Genomic DNA, 27,871 nt, shown 5'->3' on the forward strand with positions numbered 1-27,871 from the left:
AAACGCAAATAAGAAAGCGAGCTGTGCACTGGAAATCATGTCTGCTTGCTGACTGCAGATGCAATGTGATCACCTGCCTCAAGTTCTTGCTGCCATGATTTCCCCACCACGAGGAACAGCAACTTCCAACCGTGAGCCAAGAGAAGCCCTTCCTTAAGCTGCTTTTGTCAGGGTTTTGTACCACAGCAGTGGGAAAGTTGACTAAGACAGTACCCAGGTGGTCAATCCTTGACAAAACCTGGGTGCTGAGTCTGAAATGAGCTTGCCTAGTGGGCAGCCCTCCACACATGCTGTTGAAATCCAGATGCTCCGAGTGCATTGTGCATGAGTGCTCTAAGAGAGAACTGTGGGAAGCCAAGGCCTGGGCCTCTCTGGGTGCCACTGCCACCATATTTTGCAGATAATGAATTTGCATTGCATCCTTTTGATGTCACCAGTCACAGTCCTGGAGATGACCATATGCTGAGTTCCAACAGTCCTAGGAAATGATGACATGGGAGGGTCTTGAGGAGTCCTCACATAGACAGGTATGATGAGTAGGGCTTCTATCGCCGTTTTGTGGATGGAAATCTAGTACTGAGGGGAGGCCTAGGCATGTGAACTCCAGGAGCCATGACCTCAATCAACCTAACGGCATGCTTCTCTGCCACAGGCTGTCACTTCTCCCAACAGAAGCCAGACTCCTACGCTAAAGAAATTCATTTTGTTCACCTGCTGTACAAACAGTTTGAACAGAAACAGTTGTAACTTGGGCTTGATTTACTGTCCTGCTAAGCCCAGTCGCCCTGGGGGGTGATGCTCTTTCTAGTTAATGGTGCTGTCTGCTCTGAGTGTCGATTAGAGACAGAAGATGAGATCTATGGCTAAGTGCAGGTAGCAGCCCCATTGAGCATCCCTCCAGCCTCCTGTCTGAGAGGCTGGACCCACACTCCTCCAAGAAGAAAAAGGCTATTTCTTAGGAACAAACAGACAGTAAATTGCCTGCATGTTCCCACTGTCTGAATGATGCCAATTTCAGTGGCAGCTGACTCACCGTCAACAGAGTGTCTGTGAGCTTCACAAAGCACACTCTCAAGGGTTCTGGGCTCAAAATCAGACTCCATTTTGATGAGTCTGGACAAGTTTCTGAATATGGCTGAGTCTCAGTTTCTTCATCAGCAAAGTAGAGGCAAGCCCGCTCTCCAGGGATCATGTAAGATGGAGACAGTCACACAGAAGCTTGACAGTGACATACTTGCTTTTATCACTGTAACAAAGCATCTGACAGAATCCATTATGTGGCTATTTCCTTTGGAAGAAAAAGCGAGGCTCAGAAGACTCAGAAAACTAATAAAAATTAAAGGCTCAAGAAGGTCACAAATTTGGCTTGTTCGGCCCCTCCTCCAAGTTACATAGCTACGTAAACGATTGTTAGGAGAGAGGAAGACTCTGGTGGAACTGCCTGCAAGGAACTGTGGATGGGCTTTTGTGAGCTGTTATCCATGATGTGCTGGGCAAGGTTTTGAGTCACCCACGCTCCTGTAAGTAACCACAATAAACCCATTGGTCACAAAGCTAGGTTTGGGTGAAATAATTTCTTTCTGTCATTACTGCCCTAACTGCCTAGCTTTAATAAGCATTTGCTTATGTCCCCTTAGGAAAAGTCATACAACGGAGCTGGTGGCCAAACAGGGAACAGGAGATCCAAGGATGAATTGGGGAGAAGCAATTTTGTGGTCCCTTTGATGGGTGATGAGACATTCAGTTGAGGCTGATCTATCTGGAAGTACGCCTCCTCAGTCACCACAACTAAGGCAGCTGTGGCAACAGGAAGGTAGTTCCCAGACTCGGAGCAAACAGCTCTTCATCCTGAAGGGTGGGTGCAGACCTGACTGGCATGTTCACTGAGCTGTCCTTATTTTTCCCATTTTTCCAGAAGCCAGAGTTACAGATAGGCTGTAGGTCCGAGACATGGGTCTCTGGGAGACATGTGAGAACTATAGGGTGTTGGGGAATATTCTTTTTGTACATCGTGAAGATGTGCCACTATGATTGGTTTAATAAAAAGCTGAATGGCCAATAACTAGGCAGGATTTCCAGGCAGAGAGGACGCTGGGAAGAGGAAGGTGGAGATGCCAGGAGACACAGAGCAAGCAGGATGAACAAAACGGAGATGAGGTAATAAAGCCATGAGGCAGAAAGTAAATTAATAGAAATGGGTTCATTTAAGTTATACGGGCTGGCTAAAAACAAGCCTAAGGTAAGGTTGATCTTTTATAATTAATAATAAGTCTCTGTGTCTTTTTCTGTGAGTTGGCAACCCAAAGACAAACCGACTACAATAGGTACCAGGAAATGGCATGGTGACACCAATTTGCAAGCTCAAAAAACGTGAGATGCATGGGTCTATCTAATACCTAGTTCTGAGGTCTCACAGAGGCAAATACTGAAGCCCAAATAAGACACCAAACCTGCCCAAAGCTAGGTCTTGCGGGGTGAATTTGGTCTTGAGCCTGATTCACCTACTCCTGAGTCTAGCCTCTTTCAGCTGTAGTGCTATGCCACAGGCAGCTGATGCAGCGCCACACCTGGCTCAGACATACTACCAGAGTTCAGATTCAACTGAGCACAAAAGTCAGAGAACCAGGAACCGAAAGCCCTTCTCCCACATGCTGCAAGCTGTGACTCTGAATCTGCCCAGAAAGCACTCATAGCTGCACACCCCGCGGGAGATGGATGACACAGGTTTGTTATCTACAGCTGATGGCCCAGGTCTCCCCAGGTGCACCGCACGCAAGAGCTGGGCTAGAAGTCTGGCGTGGTGGCACACACTTGTAATGTCAGCACTGAGATGGCAGGGGCAGGAGGACGAAGTGACACAGTGAGATCCTGTCTTAGTCACCACCCAATCAGCCAAAGTAACTGTGAACTCAGCCAAGCAGATTCGCCACATTCCTCAGGTGGTGGTGGCTACAACCCAGACCAAGTGATGGGCATTCAGAGTGTCCCCCCTTGGCTTCTGTGCTTGGCCAGATGAGGAACAGCTGACATCCATCTCCTGACCCAATACAAAGCCAAGATTGGCCAAAGAAGCAGAAGCAGGAACCATAAGCTCCTCTGCTACCTCCCCATCCTTGCTTGTAAGTAGGAGACTGAGCTCACCGGGAAAGACTTCAATAGCAGAGAAACATATAAAGGAGAATGTGCCAATCCCCACCCCTCCCCACCACACAGGAAAGGGTGCTGTGGACATTCAGTGGACATGATTCTGTATCAGTCACCCTTCTCGTGTGAGGCAGGAAGGACTCGTTTTGACTCAGTTTCAGGAGACTGTCAAAAGGCCATGAGAATGGGAAGGCATGGAGTGGGTGTGGCTCAGTCCACACTCCCAGAGTGTGAGGCGGCATCAGGACAGCCACCAGAAGTAAAAGCAGAGCCAGGCTAGAACTGCCTCCCCCCAAGACCCGTTCTGCCAGACAGGTCCTCCAACCTCCCCCAAACATCACTGCTACATGAGGGCCCGTGGAGGAAATGGTATACTCAAACCATATTCGCAGCAAGAAACATGTGTAAGTGGGGTCAACGGGTCAAACTCTGACAATGCGACAAGTCTAGGGTGAAGGCTGGTATTCTGCATCACTCCTGAGTTCCCAGGAAATGCTGCTACACCAGCCACAGCACTGTGAATGCCAAACATTATCTTGTCCACTACCCAGGAAGAGTTCCCGGTGTGTAAGCTGCTGGGTAAGCATGGATGGAATCAACAAGTCGGCCCCAGTGTGTGTGTGCATGCAAACGCACACAAAACACAGTACTTGTGATTACTACTGACCCACAGCATTGGTGCGTGTGTGTGTGTGTGTGTGTGTGTGAGTGTGTGTGTGTGAGTGTGAGTGTGGCTGCATGCAAACGCACACAAAACACAGTACTTGTGACTACTACTGACCCACAGCATCGGTGCGTGTGTGTGTGTGTGTGTGTGTGAGTGTGTGTGTGAATGTGTGTGTGTGTGAGTGTGTGTGTGCATGCAAACGCACACAAAACACAGTACTTGTGATTACTACTGACCCACAGCATCGGAGTGTGTGTGTGTGTGTGTGCGTGCAGGCCAGGGGTTAACAGCAGGTTATTTCCTCAATCATTCTCCACCTGCTTTTTAAGGCAGGGTCTCTCACTGAACTGGAGGCTTGCTGACTGAGTGAAACTGACTGGCCAGTGAGCTCCAGAGATCCTCCTGTATCTGGTTCTCCAGTCTCCAGTGCTGGGATTTCAGGTATTAAAAACATTATACCTCATTTTTATGTGGGCGACAGGGATCAAACTCAGGTCTCTATGTCCGCACACCAAACACTTGACTAACTGAGCCATCAACCCAGCCACCACAGCATTCTTAATGGCTGAGTATAATTTTACTGTGTCTGTGTACCTACAAGTCAGAGGGTCACTTGCTGACAGATACTTTAAACATCAATGCACACCCGGATGTATACAGTCTTTTTCCTACCTGTATAATATCTCACCAGTGTACAGCTACTGGGTCTAAGGCTATGCATAGTGTAGATTCTGGTGTCCTTTAGCTCATCACCTGGCTTCCCCAGAGGCCAAATATGGCCACAAGAGAAGACTGCTGCCGGAGACAGATGAGAGCAAAGCATGGGTTTTCTGCACTTATGTTAGGCTGGTCCCTAACTGCTGCACAGCTCTATCTACTGCCATCCATCTTAATATCTGTTTATCTCCTTACCCTGCAGAGGAGGGGACATTCCCATCTGGTCAAGGGAACAATGCCACTCTTTTTATCCTCCTAAATCTGCACTGGGTATGGGACATCAGTCTTTGCTGGAATGGGTTTCCTGGTCTGCACAGATCTCCAGCAGATGCAGAGTCTCTGTCTCCAGGTCCATGCTCCCCTCTGTCTCAGAGGGCTGGTGACAGAAGGCACTCCCTTCCAGGGCTATGCACACACCAATATCTCTACAGAAACTCTATCTTCCCACGCAGTTTGCAATGAATGAATCGGCAAGTGTACCCACACTCCCAGCAGATTCACCAGGAGAAGTGACTCCTTTCAGAGACCGTGTATTTCCATTAAATTCAGCCAAATATTTCAGTAAACACATATATGAGAACAACCTTGCTACATTTTGGAAATGGTTAGAGTATGTCCCTCCCCAGGGGTTCCTGTGTTGACATTTAATCCCCATGTTGCTGTGAGGACTTAATCTGACTGTGATGTTTAAAGATGAGTCCTTTGAGAGACGACTATGATTGAATAAAGTCATCAGAGAAAGGTTGCCATGACCAAATCCTGGCTGCATTATAAAGAGAGGGAGAGACCAGCAGAGACACCTACATGCACCTTCCCTGTCTCTTACCATGTGATATCTTGGGCTATCTCAGGACTCTGCCCAGCAAAAAGATTATCACCATTCATGTCTCCTCTAGAACCAGAAGCACTTCAGAATAAAACCTTTTCTTTATAAAGTTACCCATCCTCCAGGTTTTATTACAGAACCACAAAACAAACTGATACAATCCTACTTTGCCAGTTCTATTTATGTCTCAATACCCATAGAGCAGGTGACCTTATCATTCCTTTCTTCCTGGTATTACCATCACAAAACCAGGTGCCATTCCAAAAACTCACAGCCATCAGGACAGTGTGGGGCCAATTCTAACATTATTGTTCCAAGTCGAGTCTAACACTGATGTCCTAGATATAAGAGTAACTGTAAGAAGAATATCTACAAGCAAACTACAACACTTTGTGAGCTTTCCCCATTTTTTCATTATTAAATGTATTTTATCTCACAGACTGGACCAGTTTCCCTTCCCTCCTCTCCTCTCAGTCCCTCTTCCCCAATTCCCTTCTGTCCTGCCCCCATCCACTCTGCCTCTGTTTCTGTTCAGAAGAGGGCAGACTCCCATGGATATCAACAAAACAAAGCATACCAAGTTGCAGTAAGACGAAGCACCTCCCCATGTATTAAGGCTGGGCAAGGCGAGCCATATGATGAGTAGGGGTCTAAAAGCCAGTAAAAGAGGTAGAGACAGCCCCTGTTCCCGGTTTAGGAGTCCCACAAGACCAAGCTACACAACTGTAATGTATATGCAGAGAGCCTAGGTCAGTCCCATGTAGGCTCCCTGGTTGTCAGTTCAGTCTCTGTGAGCCCTGTGAGCCCAGGTTAGTTGATTCTCTGGGGTTTCTTGTGATGTCCTTGACCCCTCTGGCTCCTAAAACCCTTCCCCACCCTCTTCCACAGGATTCCCTGAGCTCAGCTTAATGTTTGGCTGTGGGTCTCTGTGTCTGTTTCCACCAGTTGCTGGATGAAGCCTCTCTGATGACAACTGGGCTAAGCACCAATATATGTATATATCAGAATATAATTAGGCATCATTACATTGAATTTTTTCCTCCAGTCATATTTGGTTCTATTCTAGGTCCATCCAGCATCTGGATCCTGATGCTCCAGACAGTGTAGAGGTGAGCTCACTCTTGTAGTATGGGTCTCAGGCTGGACCAGTCATTGGTCACTCCCACAATCTCTGTGCCACCTTACCCTAGCACATCCCATAGGCAGGACAGACTGTAGGTCAAAGGTTAGTTCTCCCCATTTCAGTAGGAAACAAAAGCATTTTTATAGCTATAGTCTCATATGCAACTGGTTGTCATCCTATCCCCCTCCCCCCCAAAAAGGACCCTTTTAGAATTTGAAGCATCTTAATCAATTTTGTCTATTTTTTAAGAATTTACACTTTACCTGTATATGATACAAAATAGGTTTAAAGGGGGGAAATCTGCCCTGTTGTTGGCCAGTAACAAAATATCCTCAGCCTCCTGCTACCTGTCAGGCAGAGGTGTGGTGACCAGTGCAGAAGGCAGGGCTGGTAGGTGAGGACAGACAGGGATTAGTCTCTGCCTGCAATTCAAGCAGTGTCCTCACGAGGGAGCTAATCTCAACTCCATGGAGGCGGATGCCAGGAAAAGCTTCCAGGTATGCAGGCTGGGGCTATGACACCCCATGTGACAGGTACAGTCCGCAGTCCTCTCAGCTGTGCATTCGGCTCACACTAAGGCACAGTCTCCTCCGAAGAGGCGCAGGTGAAGAGTCAGAGAAGGCAGGCAGCTCATGTTAGAATTTTAGTGCTTGTAGAATTAAGAGATGACTATTCCAAGGAAAGGGAAGAGCATGTGCGAGGAAGGCCTGAGGTCAGAACAATGTGCAAACGAAGAGAACCATGAAGGTCATAGCAAGGTGCCCCTTCTCGCGGGAAAAGTACTTGCAATCTCTCCTTCAGCTGAAAACACTGTGTCTTGGGGCTGGCAAGATGGCTCCGTGGGCAAAGGCGCTAGCCATGCAGATCTAAAGACCTGAATTATTTGAGCCCCAGAACCCACAGAAAAAGTAGAAAACAGACTCCTGAGAGTTGTCTTCTGACAACTGGGTGCTCTCTCTCTCCTCTCTCCTCCCTCCCTCCCTCTGTCCCTCCCTCCCTCCTTCCCTCTCCCTCCCTCTCTCTCTCTCTCTCTCTCTCTCTCTCTCTCTCTCCTTCCGTGTGTGTGTGTGTGTGTGTGTGTGTGTGTCTCTCTCTCTCTGTCCCTCCCTCCCTCTCTCTCTCTCTGTCCCTCCCTCTCTCTCCCTCCCTTTCTCTCAATCTCTCTGTCTCTCTCTCTCTCCCTCCCTCCCTCTCTGTCTCTCTCTCTCTGTCCTTCCCTCCCCCTCTCCCCACATACAGCACACATTTATAATAAATGAATAAAAATGCATTTCTCTTAAGAAAAACACTGCAAACCAGCTGCAATTCAATTCATTGCAATGTTATTGAATGAATGTTACACAAAAGTATAAATTAGAAAGAAACCAAATTATAAAATGCAGGCAATGTAAATCACTGTGAATACCTCCCAAAGGTGAACATTCAAACATTACCGGCTGAAACCATCGCTGGCTTGAGGTCAGAACAATGTGGACATTTTTTTGAATGTCTGAAATTGCCACTAGATTAGGTGCCTTGGCTTACTTTCAAACTGTGGTTCCTTCTCAAAGTCAAAAAGGACTTCTGGTTGGTGGTCAAGAAAGAAATACAAAAGCAGCAGCCGTTTAAAAACAACTGTCCTGGTTGTCTGGGGGAAGGGGGACGTGTCCATTGAGGTCTCAAAGAAGATGACAAACAGCCCAGAAAGCCAGCTCCACATCAAGCCTTGAAGCCTGTGCAAGCATTACTGCCAGAGAGAAAAGCCCTCTGCTTGTGGCAACAGCTCAGCAACATGTGAAGCCTGGAGTGGACTTCAAGTGCTACTGACCAGACATGGCCATGTATTACTTGTCCCTAAATAACGTATTGGTGGCTTGAGATGTGAGTGAAATGGCAGCAGGTGCAATCTAACCTGAATATAAAAATGGAAAGATAATGCGCTGCTGGAAGACTCTAACAGAAAAATCCTCCTGAACATATCCTCTCTTACGTCTAGGTTCTCAGCCTGGGTTTAAGATGTCAGAAGGGAACGGGGTTCACAAGGAGTTTCTGTTCCAGCTATGAGACAAGGCGTTTACTCTTCCACAAGCCCCATGTCCCCACTGTGAGACACAGGCACCACAGGCCTCATCAGCTGCTTAAATAGAGTCTCTGGTATACGCCTGATACCTGGTACAGATTCCTGACAGGCCTGTGGCTCTGGCTGCTAACGCTGACAAAGGTGAAGTGGGAACCACTGCCCCTACCAAGCTGAAGGCTGGCTCTATGCCACACACCCCCCTTATCTGTCTCTCTCTCCCTCCCCTCCTCTCTCTCTTCCTTTCCTCTCTCTTTCTTCTCTTTCTCTTGAATTGAACTCAGAGCATGATAAACAAGCAACTCTACCATTGATTTTTATATCCCCAGCTCTTTTGTTTTAACCCCCCCATACACACATACACACACACACACACACACACACACACACACACACACACACACACACACGGTTTTGCTATGTAATAGCCCTGGCTATTCTAGAACTCACTTTGAAGACCAGGCTGCCTTCACACTCACAGAGATCCGCCTGCCTCTGCCTCCCAAATACTGGGATTAAAGGTGTGCATCATCAGGCCCAATGTTTTTAATTTTCTGGAGACAGAGTCTCCCTAAATGCCCAGGGTAACCTTGAACTTGTAATCTTCCTTCCTCAGCCTCCCAAGTAGCTAGAATTATGAGTCTGAACCACCACGGCTGGTTATCATGATGTCTTTATGTCACATATAGGACAAGTGTCGAGGTTGCAAGGCAAATAAACCAAGTGAGTTTTAATCATCTGGGCAGGGAGGTAGGGAAGGGTGTAAGCCTACCTGAGCTCAAGTCTCACAGGTTGCATGATGATGATATGCTATTTAGCCCCTATGCACTTCAACTTCTTCATCAAGACATGGACATATTAATTCACTTCACTAGACTATTGTGGGACTAAATAAGACAATACAGTAACTGCCTAGAACTTTCTCTAGAAGACAATATCGAAGTGGAAAGGAATTGGGAGACCAGCTCCCTGGATAGTTTACCTGGCTCTCTCAACACAATCATGGAGACAGCAGGACCTGGAAGTCAAGAGTTTGCCCAGGTGATTGTTACTTTAATGCTTGCTGGGAGCACAGGGAATGGCCACTGTGGTACCTTTAGAAACAGATCCCATCCAGTCCTCACAGCTGGAACCAGGCAGCACCTCCCACTGCTCAGAAGGACTACCCAAGAGGTCATTTGTTTTTTGTGATTATACAAAGAGAAAATAACCCTTTCAGGAAAACAGGACTTCAAAGCAGCACAAATGTAGTTCTGGAAGAGCCTCATCAGGGCATCTGTGGTGGTTTGGATGAGAACAACCCTCATAGGTTCGTATCTTTGAATGCTTGGTCCCAGTTGGCAGAACTACTTGAGAAGGATTAGGAGGTGTGGCCTTATTAGAGGAGGTGTGGCCTTGTTATAGAAGGCGTGACCTTGTTATAGAAGGCGTGACCTTGTTAGAGGAGGTGTGTCACAGGGGGTGGGCTTTGAGGTTTCAAATGCCCATGCCAGGCACAGTCTCTCTGCCTGCAATTTGTCACTAGATGTGAACTCTCAGTTACTACTTCAACATTACGCCTTTTTGCCTGACTCCATGCTTCCCACCACTATGATCTTGGACTAATCCTCTGAAACTGTAAGCAAGTCCCCAGTTAAAGGCTTCTTTTTGCAAGTTGCCTTAGTCATGGTGTCTCTTCACGGTAATCAAACAATAACTAAAACAGAGTTCAAGTTTCTATGCTGCCTTTAACACAAGTCAGATAATCCCACAATGATCCCACCATCTGGGGTTGAGCTTTAAATACAGCAATCCTGAGTCTAAACTTATTTAGAGCAGTAATTCTTGGTCCTGGCTGTACATCTAGAAATGTGGGAGGCTTAAAGAGAAATAAAAAACTGCATGATTATACACATCTTTCACCTCAGCACTCAGGAGGCAGAGGCTGGTGGACCTATGTGTGTTGAAGGCCAGACTGATCTATATAGTGAGTTGAGTTCTAGGCCATCCAGGGCTACATTGTGAGACTATCTCAAAACAAAGAAACAAAAAGGCAGAGCAAAATGAAACCAAAGCTACCCTGAATCAATAGAACTGAAGTGACTGCGCAAACACCAGGCAATATGAAGGATCAATAAAGAAAATTACCCCCGGGGACAAAGCATGATTTTTAGGAAGACAAATTTATATGCCCTAAGATAAGAGCCCCCAAATACATGGAACAAAATAACAAGAATGACAGTAGACTCCAACACCTTCGAAGACAAATGCAGTAGGCTGAAGATCAGTATAGAAATAAGAGTCATTGGCAACACCATAAAGAAATGTCAAGGCTGAGACGTTGGTTGGCAATCTAGCATGTAAAGCCCTGCGTTCAATCCCCAGGACTTCACAAGTCAGGTGTGGTAGCTGTAATCAGAGCACTGGGGAGGTGAAGCCACAAGACCTTTCTCAGCTACACTGAGAGCTCAAGCAGAGCCTGGGCGGCATAAGACCTGTCTCAAAAATATAAAACAGAAGACTGAACACAGACACACCAGACAGATGCCTGCAGAACACAGCACCAAGGAGTACAGACATGCATGCCAGGTGTGCAGAGAACATTCCCCAGGACAGACCAATGTAAGGCCATGAAGAAAATGTCAGAGAATTTTTAAAACACTGTAATTATAAGAGTGTTTCTCCAGCCACAGTGGAGTGAAATTAGAAATCAACAACAGAAGGAAGTTGGTGAAATTTACGAGTATGTGCCTATTAGGTGACACACATTCATTCAAAATTCTTGGGTCAGACAAGAGAAATAAAATAAGATTAGGAATACGTTGAGATTATAAATAGAAACAAAAACAAAGTACTAAAATGTAACGAATACAAGTAAATCAGGGCCGAAAGAGAACTTTATAGCTGTGAATGTCTATATTAAAAATGAAGAAAGACTGCATATCCATAAAAATAATTAGTACTGAGGAACAGGACCATCAAAGCTACAGCAAGGAAGGTGAATATAGGAAAATCAATTGCATTTCTACACACCCACCATCAAGAATCAAAATCCAAATTAAGAGAACAACCTCCTAGCATCAAAAGCAGCAAAAATTCTTAGGACTATATTGAACAGAAGATATGTAGAGCTTGTGTACTAAAACTGAGAACCACCCTTCGAAGAAATGACTCAATAAACAGAAAGGAACCTGTGGCACTTTGACTGTGAATTGTTCCCCATAGGCTCGTGCGCTTGAATACCTGGTCCCCAGCAAGTGGCACTGTTTCTGATTGTTGTAGAAGCCTTGGGATGTTGAACCTTCTTGTAAGCAGATAACTGAGAGTAAGGGAAGGGACTAACTTGAAGTTTCATAGCTTGGCCCCACTTCCTGCATACAGTGTATAATGCACTCACCACCATGCTCCTGTCTCCATGCCCTACCTACCACCATGGGCTGTATCAACTCTTAAACCATAATCTAAAAAGAACCCTTCCTTCCTGGGGATGATTTTGTCAGGGCCATGAGAATATACAACATTTCACATTTGTAAATGTGAGATTAACATTTTTAAAAAGGCGACACTCCCCAAAGCAGCCCACAGATCTAATACAGTCCCTGTAAAATCTCATTTGACTTATCTTAGAAACTGATAAGCAGATCCTGACTTTACATGGAGGATGCAAGGGCCTCAGAGTAGTGAATACTCTATTAAAAAGAACAAAGTTGGAGGGCGAACACATCTTGAATTCAGAGTATTTTTGCATTAGCCAAAATAATCAAGTCTATAGAGTATTGGAGTAAAGAGTGTACCTGTGAGCTAGCAAAATAAAACTGACAATCTTTTACAGAACACTTATATTTGGCAAGAATGCAAAAAACATTCACTTCTGTAAAGGACAGTCTTCAACAAAGCCTGCAACAACTAGAAATTCATACACAAAGGAATGAACTTAGACCCCTACAGTCTATATCCTGTAATATTATTATGCTAGATGAAAGAGACTAGGCACAAAAACAGGCTACAAATAATGAGCCCACTTACATTAGATGTCCAGAAAAGGCAAATCCTTGGAGAGATGAAGGTTAGTGGTTCCCAGGGAATGGGGGGGGGAATGGGGAATAACTAGTGGGTACAGCATTTCTTCCTGGGGTGATGAGATGTTCTAAAATTAGTGACATAACTGCACAGCTCTCTGATATAACCAAATAAAGAAACCAAATTTTATGAGAATTCCTGAGACCTAAGAAGATGGGTGACATCAGAAATAAAAGAGTGGCTCTTTTTCTGGAAGGTTCTAAATTAGCTGAATTCCTCCCCAGTTCTTGTTTGTTCCCAGGGAACATATGACAATGTTGGGGTGAAGGGCATGGGAAAGTCCCCTGGTACATGATAGGCAGCTAGGGATGCTGTTCACCTGCAATCACAAAGACTGATCTGACAATACTCTCTTGTTGTTGTTGTTCTCTTTTCTCCCTCTCTCCCACCGTGTGTGTGTGTGTGTGTGTGTGTGTGTGTGTGTGTGTGTGTGTGTGTGTGTTTAAGAACTCACTATGAATACCAAGCTGGTTTTGAACTCAGAGATCCACCTACCCCTTCCTTCTGAGTGTTGGGATTATAGGTATGTGTCACCATGTCCAGCTTGTTTTTCTTAAAGAAAACAAACAAACAAACAAAAACCCCCACTATTAGCTTTTAAGAAGATGTGTCAGGAACCAGACAGCCTTGGGCCTCGATTCTGGACCAGCCCCTTGTGGAAGTCTTCACTTTCTCATGTGAGAAATGGGATGAAGTACCAGCCCTTACAAGTGGGCTGGGGCTAAAAGAGAAGACCCTGGCTTCTGGAAGGGCAAAGCAGTTTTATTATCCTAAGTACTGTTTTCTACTGTTTAAAACTCCCAGTATGACTCTCTACAAGGAAATGGTGGCTCGGACCTCTTAATACAGTTTCACTTTATCCAGTAACAATTAGTGTGTGTACTGGGACATTTTATAAGCTCATAAGCAATTGAGACATAACAGTTGACATTTTTAACTGCTGCATTATAATCAAGCTAAAGAGGGACTGGCCAAGTACCCAGTTGCCATAGTAACAAAAGTTTTTGTCAGTCTAGTTCATTTTCTTGAATTAAATGCTTTCTATTTGTCAGACTGGGCTCTGTGTCTGACTCTACTGCATAGCCATGGAGTCCTTTCTTCTTTCCAAATCTACTATTATACTGCAACTCAAAATCAAGAGGACAGACAGGTATTTGTATGGATTTTTGTCCTGGAGCTCACTAGAGTTAGCGGTATATAAGAGTGACTTATAAAATGTGTTTTGTTACCTTCCAGCATGCACTGGTCCAAGCACTGGTGCAAAGTTCTCTCATCCTCACTGTGGGCAGAGGAGGAGAAGAAGAAAGGGCCCTAGAGTTTGCTAAATGCTTCTCACGGGCTCTTCTTGCCTTTCCCTATTTACACTGCCCCAGAGCACAAAGGGGTGAGAACCATTTCTAACATCACAGAGGATACCAACACAAATTAATCATTTGCCCAGGGACATACTTTACATATATACTTACTTCTTATAAATTTATAATATATTTTCATAAATGTTTTAAGTTGGCTTAGGAAAACAAAGCAGAAGCAAAGGAAAGAGATAAACAAAATGCTCTCTTGTGAAGTTACTCCCATCAGGGAATCAATTTTTAGCCCAAGTGGTCAAAACAACAAAGAAAACATGGTCAATAGTGAGGCTGAAGAGAACAAATTCACACCTTAAATCCTAACTTGTTATGAATTGAGAGATTGTTGGCAGTCCTCCATAACGGCAACACACACACACACACACACACACACACACACACACACACACACACACACACAAAAGATGTGGTCATTAAGGATTTGAACTCAGGTCAAACTGAATCCCAATAAAGGGTGTTTGTTCTACCACGCTCAGAAACTCATTTCCTCAAAAGTGTGGTAGAATAATTTGGAGAATCAACTCTAGAGTCCCAATATGCAAGTTCAAATCTCAGCTCTGCTACCATCTAGCCACACAGTAATCTACAAGATCATAAATTCCAGCATCTCATCTTCCTCAGCTGGCCTCCATTTCTATAACCCTACCATGGGGACTAAATGTAAAATAAGGCATGTGGTGTAATTCTTAGACTCCACTATGGGTGTAAGCTATTAAATTTCCCCATACTTCTCTCATTGTATATTGATGACTATGTGCTGAGCATTGTTCTAAAGGTGGTGAACAGAGAGTCCTGAATAAGGCAAGAGAGGACTTACTCACAAAGAGATCTGACAAAAGCGGGTGAAGGGAGGGAAGGAGGCAGACCCGGTGCTGAGTGCTATGAGCTGCTGTAACACTGTATGACAGTGACTGTGAGGCTATTTGGGTGCTAAGGACAGGAACATCTGAGACAGAAGCAGTGACAGTGAGACCTGTAAATGTGAAAGGCCTGAAGATGGCAGCAGGCAAGGGCAGGGGACACACCTCTGAGTATGTCTGTGAAGATGTTCTCAGGGAGGTAAACCAAGGAGGGTGATGCACCCTGAATACGGGTGGCACCATCCCATGGGTAGGGCTTAGGTCATTTAAAGGACAGGAAGAGAAAGCAAGAAGTGTTAGCGTATTTCTCTGCTTGCTCACTTCAGACTTAATGTGACCAAGACACAAGGTGTCCAGTCACCTCACATTCCTACTTCCATGCCTTCCCTGCTGTGATAGTCTGTACCTTCTGAAACCACAAACCAAACAAATCCCTCCTCTTATACATTGTCCTTTGCCAGGGATTTGGTCACAATAACGAGAATCAATGAGCACAGATGAACAGCTCTGGGTGAACTCAGAATCCTCACAACAGGTTCCTCAACTCAGCTCTAGGGCATTAGGGATAGGTGACTCCTGGTCATGCAGGGGCTGCCCTTGAACTGTAAAGTTTTATAGCATTTTTAGCCTCTACCCAATATCTACTATAGTTGGCCCTAGGTGTGGCTATCAAAGCCATCTCCAGAATTATGAAATGTCAGCATCACTCCTGGCTGAGACCTACTGCTTTATGAGCTAGCTGGCTGGGCTTGCTGGCGAATTAGCACAGCAAAGGAGACAATTAGGACAAGAGAGGGCTCGGGGTTCCTTCCTAGGTTCTCAGATACAACAAGAAGGCAAGATCATCTCAGGCATCCTGATATCTGGCCCTCTGTGCCATTGGATCAGCTTCTGATTTTCAATGCCATTACACTTTTTTCTCCATTCACATGATGTACAATGAGTCCCAGCTGTATCTGACACCAGGGACAGCAGTCTAACTTCAAGAACAGGAAATGTAAAGGAGACAGTCGTGCACATGTCATACAGAGAGACACGTGCTTCACAAAAGGCCCTGAGAATGAGCAGGAGCAGGAAGGGAGACCTGATCCTCTGCTCTTGCAGGAAGCAGGGACAATTGGATCGAATCCCTTGGCCTTGGCAGAAAGGCACTCGCACAGAGGGAAGGACCATGAGCAAAGGGCTGTGAGACAGGGCAGAGGAGGGAGCAAGAAAGCGATGTGCAGCCAATGCGAAATGCAGGGCAGGTAAGGAGGTTTTGCAAGACATTTCCAAATCTCACTAGATTCTATATGTGATCTGGGAGCTACCGAGATTGCTGTTACTCCAAGTTCTTATTCCTAGTAATTACAGACAAACCAAGGCAGACATTTATGGAGAACTCAACAGGCATCCACCATTGGGTTGGAAACTTCCCTGAGAAGGAACTTGCTCTAGTTTCATCCTTTGTCACTGTGATAAGACACTGAGGAAGCATTTATCTGTCAGATCTGGAACTCAAGCAGAAACTGAGGCAGAAGCCATGGAGGAACAACTCACTCACTGGCCTATGATTAGCTAGTTTTCTTATCCAGCTCAGGCCTACCTGCCTAGGGATGGTACCGCCCACAGTGGGCTGAGGCCTGACAGGGGCTATCAAAGGCACACATTCAAGTTCAGCAAAGGAGGAAGAGTGGAGCAAGCAGAAGTCGAGCCCACAGGAAAGCCTGGAGGGTACGAACAGACAATTGCTATAGGAGTTCCCAAGCCTGGGTATGAAACAGACTGACCCAGGGAAATACGACACAGCCTGGCCCCACCTAGACCCATGAGGCAATCCTGTGTAATCAATCTGTCTCCAGTCTACCGGGGACTCTGTCTGTCAGACAGCATGGAGCAGGGTACTGTTTGTCACTGTGGTACAAAAACTTCCTAAGACTCATCTGAGAGCTGCCGCTTACAGAGGCCTGGGGCTATTCTGACGCAGCCAGCTTAACCCCCAGGAAACATGGACTCTACACCTTCAGGTCTGAAGTATAGACCTCAGGCCCACAGCATCAGCAACCACCTGGGACCTGCAGCATCAGCAACCATCCAGGCTGCTGCAGCACAGTCAGACAATCAGCCTTGTCCCCGGCTGACTGAGCCAGATTCTTCAATTTAAAGAGCCCTGCTCCCCACAACCCCAGCTTCTGAGTGCTCATATAGCTGGGATACCAGGGATTGGGAGCTGAGGTCGGTGGCTAGGAATGGGCCAACATCATTAGTGCACAGTGCCTTGGGATGCACCTACTGTGTGTGTTTGTGTTGAGGATGGTTCATGTATGTACACAAGGAGGTCAGAGGACAACCTTTTTGTTTCGAATAGTCGAATGGTCTGGAATTTCAGTGTGTAGGCCAGGCTGGCTGGCCCACAAGCCTCCAGGGTTCTTCCCATCTCTGTCTGCCATCTCACCATTGCCAGAATAGCAGGTGTGCTGTGCATATCTGGCTTTTTACAAGAGTGCTGTATCCAAACTCGGATTCTGATGCTTGCAAGGCAAACACTTTCCCAACCGAGCCAGTTTCCCAGCTGTTGATTTTTACAGAAAATGGCATCACTGAGGGAAACTCCCATCGAGGTTCTGATGCTTCAGGCCCATGCTGAATCCTCTAGAACTGAGAAACACTTAGGACTGACTTCAGATACTGATCGTGCGAGCTCTTTTTTGCAGAGGGCATATATTGTATAGGATTTTGCCTCCATCTCCAAGGATCCTCCTCAAAGACCAGCCATGCCACATACTCACCTGCAGGGGGCAGCATAACAGTAGTTCAGGCTCATCCTATTTGTAATGTCTGCATTCATTTCTTGGCTCCCTCTAGGCCAGTTGCTGTAAAGCTTCAAACCTCCACCTATATAAAGGGTATGTTGGTGGGACTTAGAGGGGCAATCTGAATTCTTAATGAGATCATCCATGCAGAGCACTGAGCAGAGTGCCTGACAAAGTTTCAGCGACATTCACATGGAGGTACTCTGACCCCACAGTACCTACAATTGTGCTCACTTTTCGAATATGTAAACCATTCAAAAATCTATTTCATGTATACTGATGAGCCAGCAAACCATTCTGTGTTCCCACATGGTCAATCAAAGATGTCTGATACTTAGAGATGACCGAGTCCCTTAAGAGTTGAGGAAAGTAAGACCTAGAAGAACTAGAGTGATCACCTACACAAAAGTCTGTGTAACAGCCACAGACTAGGATCCTTTGTGTTTGCGGCTCTCCCCTACACGGGAGCATTAAGACTGCCTGAGCAATAGCCAAGTTGGCGAGGGCTAGATGTTCAGGCTGGGTGAGCTGTCTGCCACTCCCCCGGAGTAGTGTTACCCACCGTGGATACCCCTACATGCCTGGCATTAAATACAAAAGCCACTGAAGCTGCCAGGAGCCCACTGTTCCTGGGCACAAAAGCCCCTCATTGGCCTTTGCCCCTGTCTTTAAATCTAAGCAAAACATTAGGATTTAATGACAGAGGCTGAGGATAATAAGTATCTATATAAAAGCTGATGGGGGAGGGGTGTCACAGAGTACTCATCCCTTGGGATCCAAATTTTCAAAAGAATGGTTAATTAAAAGGCTGGAATTAGGGATGAAGCAGTAGGAGACATTGTGGAGATGGGTTGTTAAAGCAAAACAATCAAGTGATCCCTTTAAAAGTCTTGAAAGACATTATGTATGAGGGGTGTGTGTGTGTGTGTGTGTGTGTGTGTGTGTGTGTGTGTGTGTAACTCCCATGTATCAAGAGCTCACTGGCTTGCTGTTGGGATAACTGAGCAAGATGCATTCAGGCCCTTTGCCTGACGTGCTAAAGCTTCTGTTGATGTGTGAGAGCTAGCGCCCATGGACCTTTATTCTATCCGATGCTTACAAGTCACTGGTAGAAAAGTACAGTTCTGTGTGAACTGGGAGAAAGAAGGTCTACCCTACCTGGAAAGAGTGGGGAGAAAAGGTTTCTAGGAAGGAATGGTTACAGAGCGAGGTATCCCTCTTTTTAGCTACTAAGACATAGATTTACCTTTTTATGCATCAATCCATCCATTGATCAATTGATTAATCCACTCACTCACCCATCTTTTATCCATCCATTTGTCCACATACTCATCAGTTCAATCTGTCCAACTACCTGTCTATCCATCCACCTATTCACCTATCCACCAACCCATCCATCCATTTATCCATGAATCCATCCATTCATCCATTTCACCAAAGGTCTACAGATACACTCATCCACTCAACAATCTACACATTCATTCATTCATTCATTCATTTATCTATACCTATCCATTCATCAACATAAGCATCTACCCACCCGTCTATCCACACTGTTTTGTTTGTTTGGGTTTTGACTGACTATTTTCAAGACAGAGAGCCTAAGCTGGTCTGGAACTTACTATGTAACCAGGTTAGCTTCCAACTTGCGATTTTCCTGCCCCAGCCTCTAGAGTGCTGGAATGACAAGCATGAACCACCAGGTATGGCCTATATTTTCTGTGTATGTAAATGTTCATGTGCCTGCATGTAGCCGTGCACACATGTGTGGAGGCCAGAAGATAACCTCAGGTATCATTCCTCAGGTGTTGGCTACTTTGCTTTTAAGAAAGGTTCTCTCTTTAGCCTGAAGTTTGTCAAGTAGTCTAGATGGCCAGAAAATCACAAAGATCCGCTCATCTCCGTCTCTACAACACTATACCAAGCTTTCTCTCCCTTTTTTTCTTCCTTTTTTAACAAGACAAAACAAACAAAATGAAAAAGCATGGGTTCATGGGAACTGAACTCGGGTCCTCATGCCTGCAAGCACATTACTGACTGAGATATCACCCCCACTGTGGCCCAATTGCCTTCAAAGCAGTTGCTGTTTTACAGTTCTGTACTTAGATCAGCAGAGAATGCAAAGAACTACGTGATGTCAATCCTGTAAGTAATCAGTATTCCTGGGAAGGGGCTGGAGGGCACATTTCCACTCAGACAGAAAGGAAGGCTCAAAGAAAAAGCCCATGCTAAGTTCCAGGCAGGGTCAGGAAAGGCAAGCAGCCTGCTCCCTGCTGCTCCACTAGAGCACACTGCCCACCCTAGAATTCGCTCCCAGGCACTGTGTTGTTTTAAACTGTTTGTTTTGTTCTGATTTTACCCAAGCCCTCTGCATTCACTCGCAGGGTAAACAGGAAGCTGCTCCTCTGTAATTTCCCTCAAGGCTGTCCTTAAACATGAGACTGTAAGGATGACTGTTGATTGGCAGAAGAAAAAAGTCTGGCAGAATTAACAAATTAAGTGATGACACCATCTGCCTTTGTACTTCTCCTGTCTGCAATGGAAAACAAAATACTTCTGAAATGCAGAAGTCGAGGGAGGGGCTGGCACAAGACCAAGGGATATTAACTAGAGAGCCCAGGGAAAGTAGGCCCCATGTCTGCATTGTTTTCACAGTTGTTCACAAGTGCCAAAGTGAGGGCTGCATCACAGCACGATTATTTAATGTGCAGCATATGTTTTCTTCTCCAACACACCTTGCAGGATGAAGGGCAGAGCAAGAAGCTGATGGACCCTGCGAGAACCTGGTCCTTCAGTGTCTGGGTGGAGTTAACTTTTAGCAATGGAGTCACAGCTTCTTCTGGGAGCCTCTTTAATTACGAAAGACATAGCCACCTAATCCTACAAGCTTGAGCAGAGCCAAGAGCACTAAAGAGAAACTGCCCTCCCCCAGTGGGGAGGTTGTAGCTGGGTTTGGGGGGGTGCCTGTTTTAAGGGTGTGTATGTATGCACACATGTGCATGTGGGTGTACATCCACACATGGAAGGCAGAGCTCTTCATTCGTGTCCTCTACTGCCCTCCACCTTAGTTTTTTGAGACAGTGTGTCTCACTCTCTCACTGAACCTGGAATTTACCAATTGGCTAGCATGGATTATATACATATAAGAAGAGAGATATTAATGGTATTCCAAACCATCTGTAAGGAGGATGGGCCTATCTGATATCCTCTGTAAAGGGAAGCCTTTTCCTTGAGAGAAGCCTTCCTGCCAGCCTGGTTCTAGAGCCGCATGAGTCCAAAATAAACACACAGGAGGCTATATTAATTATGAAGCTGTTGGCCTTGCTTGTTTCTTACTGGCTAGCTCTGACTTAAGTATTTATCCCATAATTGCTAATCTAAGTATTTCTCTTACTGGAGAGGTTTCCGGGCTTCCTAACCCATGGCGTTACATCTTGACTTCCTGTGTTTCTCCTTCCCAGAGTCCTCCTGGACTCCTAGTCCCACCTATCTTGCTTCCCTATTGGCCAACAGTGCTTTATTGACATATACACAGGACTTCCCCCATCAATCCTCTATTCAGCACTCTTGAAGAGGATCCTGGAGATGCCCAACAGTCCCTCTGATTATCAGAACAGTGTACTGCAGTTGCTAAGGCTGCCATCCATGCACACTGTGCCATGCATGGTGCCCATGGCATCCATTTCCTGACACAAGTGGAGACACTGACCCAGTCACACTGCCAGACAGGACCGAAGTGGGACCTGAAACAGTAAGGAGTCGAGCAGTTTCTACGAACAGGTAACTGACCACACTTGTGACAGCCCACTGTGACTTTGAAAGCAGTTTTGGGCTCATTATAAGGAACAAATGTCGGAGTACACTCTTGTGCTGAGAATTGGGCTTGAGGTCTGTTCCGGGAAAGGACAATCATGTGTTTGGGATCCCAGAAGCTAGCAGGACGTCAGAGAGAGAACAAAGGGCTGCTTAGGGAGCACAGTAAGAATTCATCCTGGAAAAAAAAAAAGAATTCATCCTGGACCTGCTTACCATGAACCCTCAGTAGAAGCAGAGCAGTGTGCAAAGCCTACTCATTTTTTAAAAATAGACATAAAGCTGTTCTGCTTGAAACAGGAAATGGGTCCAAACCCAGAACTCCTGCCACTGTGTGTTTCCCTTCCTCCCTTGGTACCCCAGAGGCCCAGTCTGAAAAGCAATGTCAGGAACTGGAAATGAAGTCCCACCAGAGAGGCTGAATCCCACTTATCCTGACCATTCTCATCTATGTGCACTTCTGAGATCTGGGCATCTTTTCTCTGTGTGCTTCCATTTCTTCATCACCCAACGACGACCCGTTGTTTTTCCTTAAAGACTATGATGGACTTATTAATAATGACCGCTGATACTCCACAAGAGACAAGTCAAAGGACCATGAGACTTTGTTGTAGCCTGTTGACTATTTAATGGGTATAAATGTATTTAAACTCTACTAGAAATGTCCCCCATAGGCTCATGTTTAAACTCTTGCTCACCAGCTACAGTGGGCCTGGAGGTGGAGCCTAACTAAGGAAGTGAGTCACTAGGGGTGGGCCTTGAGGCTAAGCTCACTTGTGTGCTCTCTCTCTCTCTCCCTCCCTCCCTCCCTCCTTCTTGCTTCTTCTTTTCTGACAGCAGAAGCAGCATGACCAGCCACCTCTTTCCTGCCGCCATGCTTTTTCTGAATTGATGGGTTGTATCCTCTTGAGTTGCAAGGTCAAACAAACCCTTCCTTCTTTAGGTTGCTTGAGTCAGGAATTTGATCACTGCACTGAGAAAAGTAACCAATATTAGAGTCTATTTCATCTTTCCTCCCATTTCATAGATGAGGAAACTTGGGAATAGAGAAATTAATACATGTGCTGTGTATGTAAAGAAACAGCAATGACCCCAGGATAGCTCATGCCAGGATTACCTCACAGACACCACACATCTCCCTTGAAAAAAACTGTTAAGTTAGAAAATAACTATCCCTGGTCCCTTTTCCCAGGAATCCCCACTGTCCTTGGGATATAACCTTGTTACTTGTTGAGTTTTCCAGAGGCGAGGCAGCTCTTGCTGAGAATTTCATTCTGGTTAGAGGAAACCATTTTCTCTCACAAGAGAGTACCAGGGATCCATCTGATGTCTTTAGGAGAGGATATGCATGATAGAACCGTAAACACAAAACGAAGAGTGAGGACACATGTGGTCACCATCAGGTCCTTAGCACTGTTCAGGATGTACTGCTTCTGAGGACAGTTTTCTGATGGAGATGCCACTCACCTCCCTGCACCTGAGAGAAATGACTATGCTCTGGGCATCCCTTCTACCGGCATATCGAAAGATGCAAGGTTTGTCTAAGATATGTCCTCATTCATCAAGACTGTCAGTCTACCTAGGAGACCTGGGCTCAGCATACAGTGGGCACCCCCAGCTCACCTGGACTCAGCATACAGTGGGCACCCCCAGCTCACCTGGGCTCTGGCCAACGTGCAGACTCCTAGGTTCCCTATTTGGGGGATTTCATTCAAGCAGGCTTTGCTTTGACTCATTCCTGTGTGTATATTAACAAGTCAGTTAGACGTCCTGCCAAGCACATGCAGGCTGGGGTCTGTTCCCAACAGCTGCTAGCTCCAGGTGGCAAACAGGATAGACCTTCTTTCACTGTTATTCAGGAACAAACTCAATGAAAACTTTTATTTTATTTTTCAGTGACTCCATGCTGAGCAGCTTCATACTGAACTGTCAAGATAACTCTGAAATATCCTTGGGTTCTTCCACAAGATGCATTAGTCATGGCAGTGTAGTTAGTGTGGTGACTGTCAGGTGACAGCAGGCAAGCATTTGAAGATGTTTTACCATGACACTTTTTCAGGAGAATCAAAAATATGAGGCAATGACACGAATTGCATCAAGCATTATTGAAGACTGGCAGGGTGACAGGCATTGCTCTAAGAGCTCACAGGGAATCAGTCTTCAGAAGCCGCTGATAGAGGAACTACTCAAAGCTCGTGTTACAGATGTGGTAACTAGGATACAGAAAGGTTAAGTGACTTGGTCAGGGCCACACAGCAGAAAGCAGAATCCCTCTCCTGGGATTCTACAGGCCTGACTCTTGACTGTTGACCACACAGCTACATCTTCTCTTGGCAGCTCCAGGACCTACACCATCAACTTAGCAACTTCCTTTAAGCATCTTTGAAACCCTTCCTTCTTCCTTCCTTATCCTTAGGAATGACTTCATGCAAAACTAAATATGCGGAAGACTTTTTATCCTCTGGGCTTTATTTTGCTCTTTTCTTTCCATGAAACTCCATGAGGGCATTGGGTATACATGTTTTCAGGGTGGAGACCTGCAGTGAGATTAGTGCCATTCAAAAGTGTAGTGCAGGGATGCAGGAGTGACCACTCAGCAGTTAAGAGTTGAGTGTTACAACTCTTGCAAAGAACCCAAGTTCCAAGTTCAGCTCTCAGAACCTATATTGGGTGGCTCAAAACTGCACCTCCAGGGTATCAGACACTGTCTTCTTGACACTCTGTACACTATGCTTACATACATGTACACACACACACAATTTCTAAAAAATAAAGTCTTAAAAATGAGGATGTGCTGGTTAGTGTTTGTCAGTTTAACACAAATCTCAAGTAACTTGAGAAGAGAAAGATCTTAACTGAGAAAAACGCCCCCAATGAGATTGGCCTGTGGGCAAATCTGCAGAACAGTTCCTGATCAACGAAATGACAGAAAGGGCCCAGCCTACTGTGGGCTGCCACCCCTGGGCAGGTGGTCCTGGGAGGTAGCAAGAAAACAGGCCGAGCAAGAAGGGGCGCAAGCCAGCAAGCAGCACCCCACCACAGCGCCTGCTTTAGTTCCCCTAGGCTCCTTGAGTTCCTGCCCTGACTTCCTTCATTGATGGTGTCCGGCCTTTCCTTTCCAAGTTGCTTCTTCCCATAGTGTTTTATCACTGCAATAGCAATCCTAACTAAAACAAGGGGCAACAAACTCTGTCTCCCACTTTTTGCCAGTGAGGATGTGATAAATGCCATCAACTTACCACACTGGGAAAAGGCCTCCCTACAACCTAGCCACACGAGGAACCTTAACTTGACTTTCACCTCCAGAACCATATATAAGGCATACTCTTCTGATATTTAAGCAGCTAGACAATTGCATTTTGTCACAGCAGCCAGAATGAATTGGACAACAATATTTGCTGGTACATTCACCCTTTCTTTCCAGTCACAGGGTAGACTGATGCCATCTTCAGCAACACTCTCTGCACACCCCAGGTAAGCCCAGATGTCCCCTTTCTGGGACCTCACAGCACTCAGCCTCATCTTGTTCCCAACACAAGTCATTCTCACTGCAGATGCCTGTTGACTAACTTGTTCCTCAGTGCACTTAGGCCCCCTGTAGAACAAGGTTTCTTTATTTAGCATTTACCTCTAGTATCATCAAGTGCCAAGTACACAGTAGGTTTCCTATAAGTAGCTTTTAAGGGATGCATGAACATGGCTCAGCAGTGGTTATAGAAACTTGGAAAACATGCCACTCAGATTCAACCACCCAGCTACTGCCACATTCAGACCAAAGCCCTTTCCTTAACCATCACCTCCCAAAACTATATGAGCCATACTCCATTATGGGCTGCTCACGCTAAGATGAATCTCTGTGAGACCCAGACTCTTGCGATGGCAGCTGTGGACCAAGGACTCCCCCAAGGCCTAGGAGAACTAGTCTTAAACCCACACTGTCATTAAAGTTTCTCCCTGTTTATCAGAGCTACCAACCCCCTCCTTCTCTTCCCTGTCCTCCCCTTCTCCATCCTCTCTCCTCCTCTTCCTCTTCTCTCTTTCCATAAATGCCTAGCTTCCTTTGCAGTCTGCTGACTTTCCCAGCACCATTCTACTGCCACCCCAGGTTGGCCCCAAACCCACTGCATACGCCAGGCTGGCCTTGAACTCACAGAGATCCTCCTGTTTCTGGTGCCAAGTATCAGCATTAAAGATATGAGCCACCATGCCAGACTAGCCCCAAGCTTTTGATTGGTTCTATGGGTGTCAGACTCAGACACTCTCCCTGGAGTGGGAGAAAAAGGGAAGGAAGGACTTGATGGTGGGAGGGGGCTGGTTGCAAAGAAGAAAGTCAGTGGTAGGGAACGGGGTGAGGGAGTAGTGGGGGTTGGATGTAATCACAGTACATTTTATGGACTTTTGATGTTGTAAAAATAAATTACAGACTCTCTAGTCATGTGTACGCATTGTAAGAAAACAGTATATTATTTTTGTAAAATTATTTTTTCTCATCTGTTTCTAGATTTAAAAAGAATCCATTAAGCAATTGAACATGAGTTGTGTCACAACCCAAAGAACGAATCTGAATTAAAAATTAAAAATAAAAACACTATACGGTCACAGCAACAGTCTAACTCAGGTCTGCGAGAGCGGTCTGAATGCGCCAGGAAAAAGAATTTTGTTTCTCTGTTCTGTGATTTTGTAGCCATTTAAATTTTATTGGCAATTACCAGGCCTGTTACCACTGAACACATTCTGCAGCTACAGCCAAGTCCTGGCAACTGGGAGCATGCCCAAATGACAAGTGGCCCAGGTGGACCTTACTCCAGATGCACTGGAATGTGAACCTGACCCTCACTATGAACTGTTTCGTTACGGTTCTCTTAGGTAGTACAGGCTGACAGGGGTGGAACTTGCTGGAAGGGGTATGGGTGAGATGGGATGTGGCAAATTTTGAGGATGACACCACCTGCAAAGCTCTTGGTTGGTGACAATGCTGATATTTAAATTGGAAGTGTCATGACAGGTCCCAAAGGACAGCCTCCACCTAAGGAGAGATACAGAAAGCCGGAAAGTTTTTGGTCAGATTTAGTACATCATGTCCAAGTTCCCCTGTCATCACCAGAATAGGGTTAGAAAGGCATGGGCAGGGACAATAAGCTTTAAAATAATAATAATAATGATGATTTTAATAATAATTAGTAATAATAATAAACAACTGCACAAATTCTTCTGTGACTAAGGAGTTTGTCTTCTCAGAATGACACCAAATGAGTTAAGCCTTCTGGCTTTATCTCTAAGCCCCTGGAAGCCTTAACTCCACATACTCAGTTCATCTTCTTCCCTACCAAGAGTCTGGACATTCTGTCTCAGCTCCGAGAGAGGGAACTAGGGCTCCTAGTAGACATCTTCCAAGTGGTGGGAGATGGTCCACTGGGAGCTGGAGAACTCAGTCATGGACGTGGGTCCTTCACCTGGGCCTGAGCTATAACCACCTCTAGGCACCCCCATCACATGTCCAGTTAGTCTACTTCCAGCATATGGCCCTTGGGAGAAATGATGCCAATTTTTGCTCCATGTACTATCACTCTGAACATCCATGGCGATTTTCAAATGAAACAGTTCACCTTCCTTAACTTAGAATCTGAGTAATTATCCAATCTGCCTTTGATGCCTGAAAGAGCATGTGGGAAACTGCATTAAAATTCTCTGGCCACCCTAGACACCTCCTGTTGTAATTTAAGAAAAACGGTGCTCGAGAGAAAGATGCCATGTGACAGGGTTCAAGCAGAGGGTTTTGCGGGGGGGGGGGATCAGAAGAGGGGGAAAGGGAAGTGGGGAGACTGGCCTCTGGAGACAGAAGCAGGAGAGAAGAGAAAAGACAGTGGGAGAGAGAGAAAGGAAAGAGGGGATAGAGGGAAAGAAAGAGGGGAACAGAGAAGGAGAGAAAGACAGAGAGAAGGATGGGAGGTGGGCAGGGCCCTTTTAAAAGGGAACATAGGAAATAAGCACAGGTGGTGCTCTTAGTGACTTCAGCTGAGGGCATATCCTGTCAGAGCCCCAAGGACAGGCCAGTACACATGCCTGAACACTAGCACCTCCTCCTTCAGGACATGATGCATCCCCGGGGAAGGGAGAGAAAGGAAAGTCGACCATATTAAGTATCAGAGAGGTACATGGTGCCCACACCTTCCTGAATATTCTCACTGTCCCACTCCAATTTCACAGACAAATGTTGAGCCTACAGAAAGGAAGGTGGCCAGCCAAGAGCAAGTGCAGAATCTATATCAGAAACACACCTCCTCTGCCAGCCACAGTTCAATTAGTGCTCAGCAGCAGCTGCTGATGGAAGGAGGTGAAAGCTTTGGACTCCATTTTGTCCTCCCAAAATGCCCATGGGAGTTGAAGGGACACCAAGGCAGTGTCTTGCCCAGGCACCATAATTCCACAGGATGGAGTCAGGAT

The 27,871-nt window shown here is 45.8% G+C and overlaps 1 protein-coding gene across 3 annotated transcripts in view; it reads right to left on the reverse strand.

The window, feature by feature from the left end:
• Nucleotides 1-27,871, reverse strand: part of Ldlrad3 (low density lipoprotein receptor class A domain containing 3) — a 229,811-nt gene that overhangs the window by 121,303 nt on the left and 80,637 nt on the right. The window contains exon 1 of one of the 3 annotated variants that reach the window (XM_040745926.1): nucleotides 1,034-1,181. The exons of the other annotated variants lie outside the window; for them this stretch is intronic. Within the exon in view, the coding sequence (XP_040601860.1) occupies nucleotides 1,034-1,103 (70 nt within the window). The 5' untranslated portion in view covers nucleotides 1,104-1,181. Of the gene's footprint in view, nucleotides 1-1,033; nucleotides 1,182-27,871 lie in introns of those variants that run through there. 3 annotated transcript variants of the gene reach the window in all.

The sequence above is a fragment of the Mesocricetus auratus genome, unplaced genomic scaffold, assembly GCF_017639785.1.
Source record: "Mesocricetus auratus isolate SY011 unplaced genomic scaffold, BCM_Maur_2.0 Super-Scaffold_100004, whole genome shotgun sequence".
Lineage (NCBI taxonomy): Eukaryota > Metazoa > Chordata > Mammalia > Rodentia > Cricetidae > Mesocricetus > Mesocricetus auratus.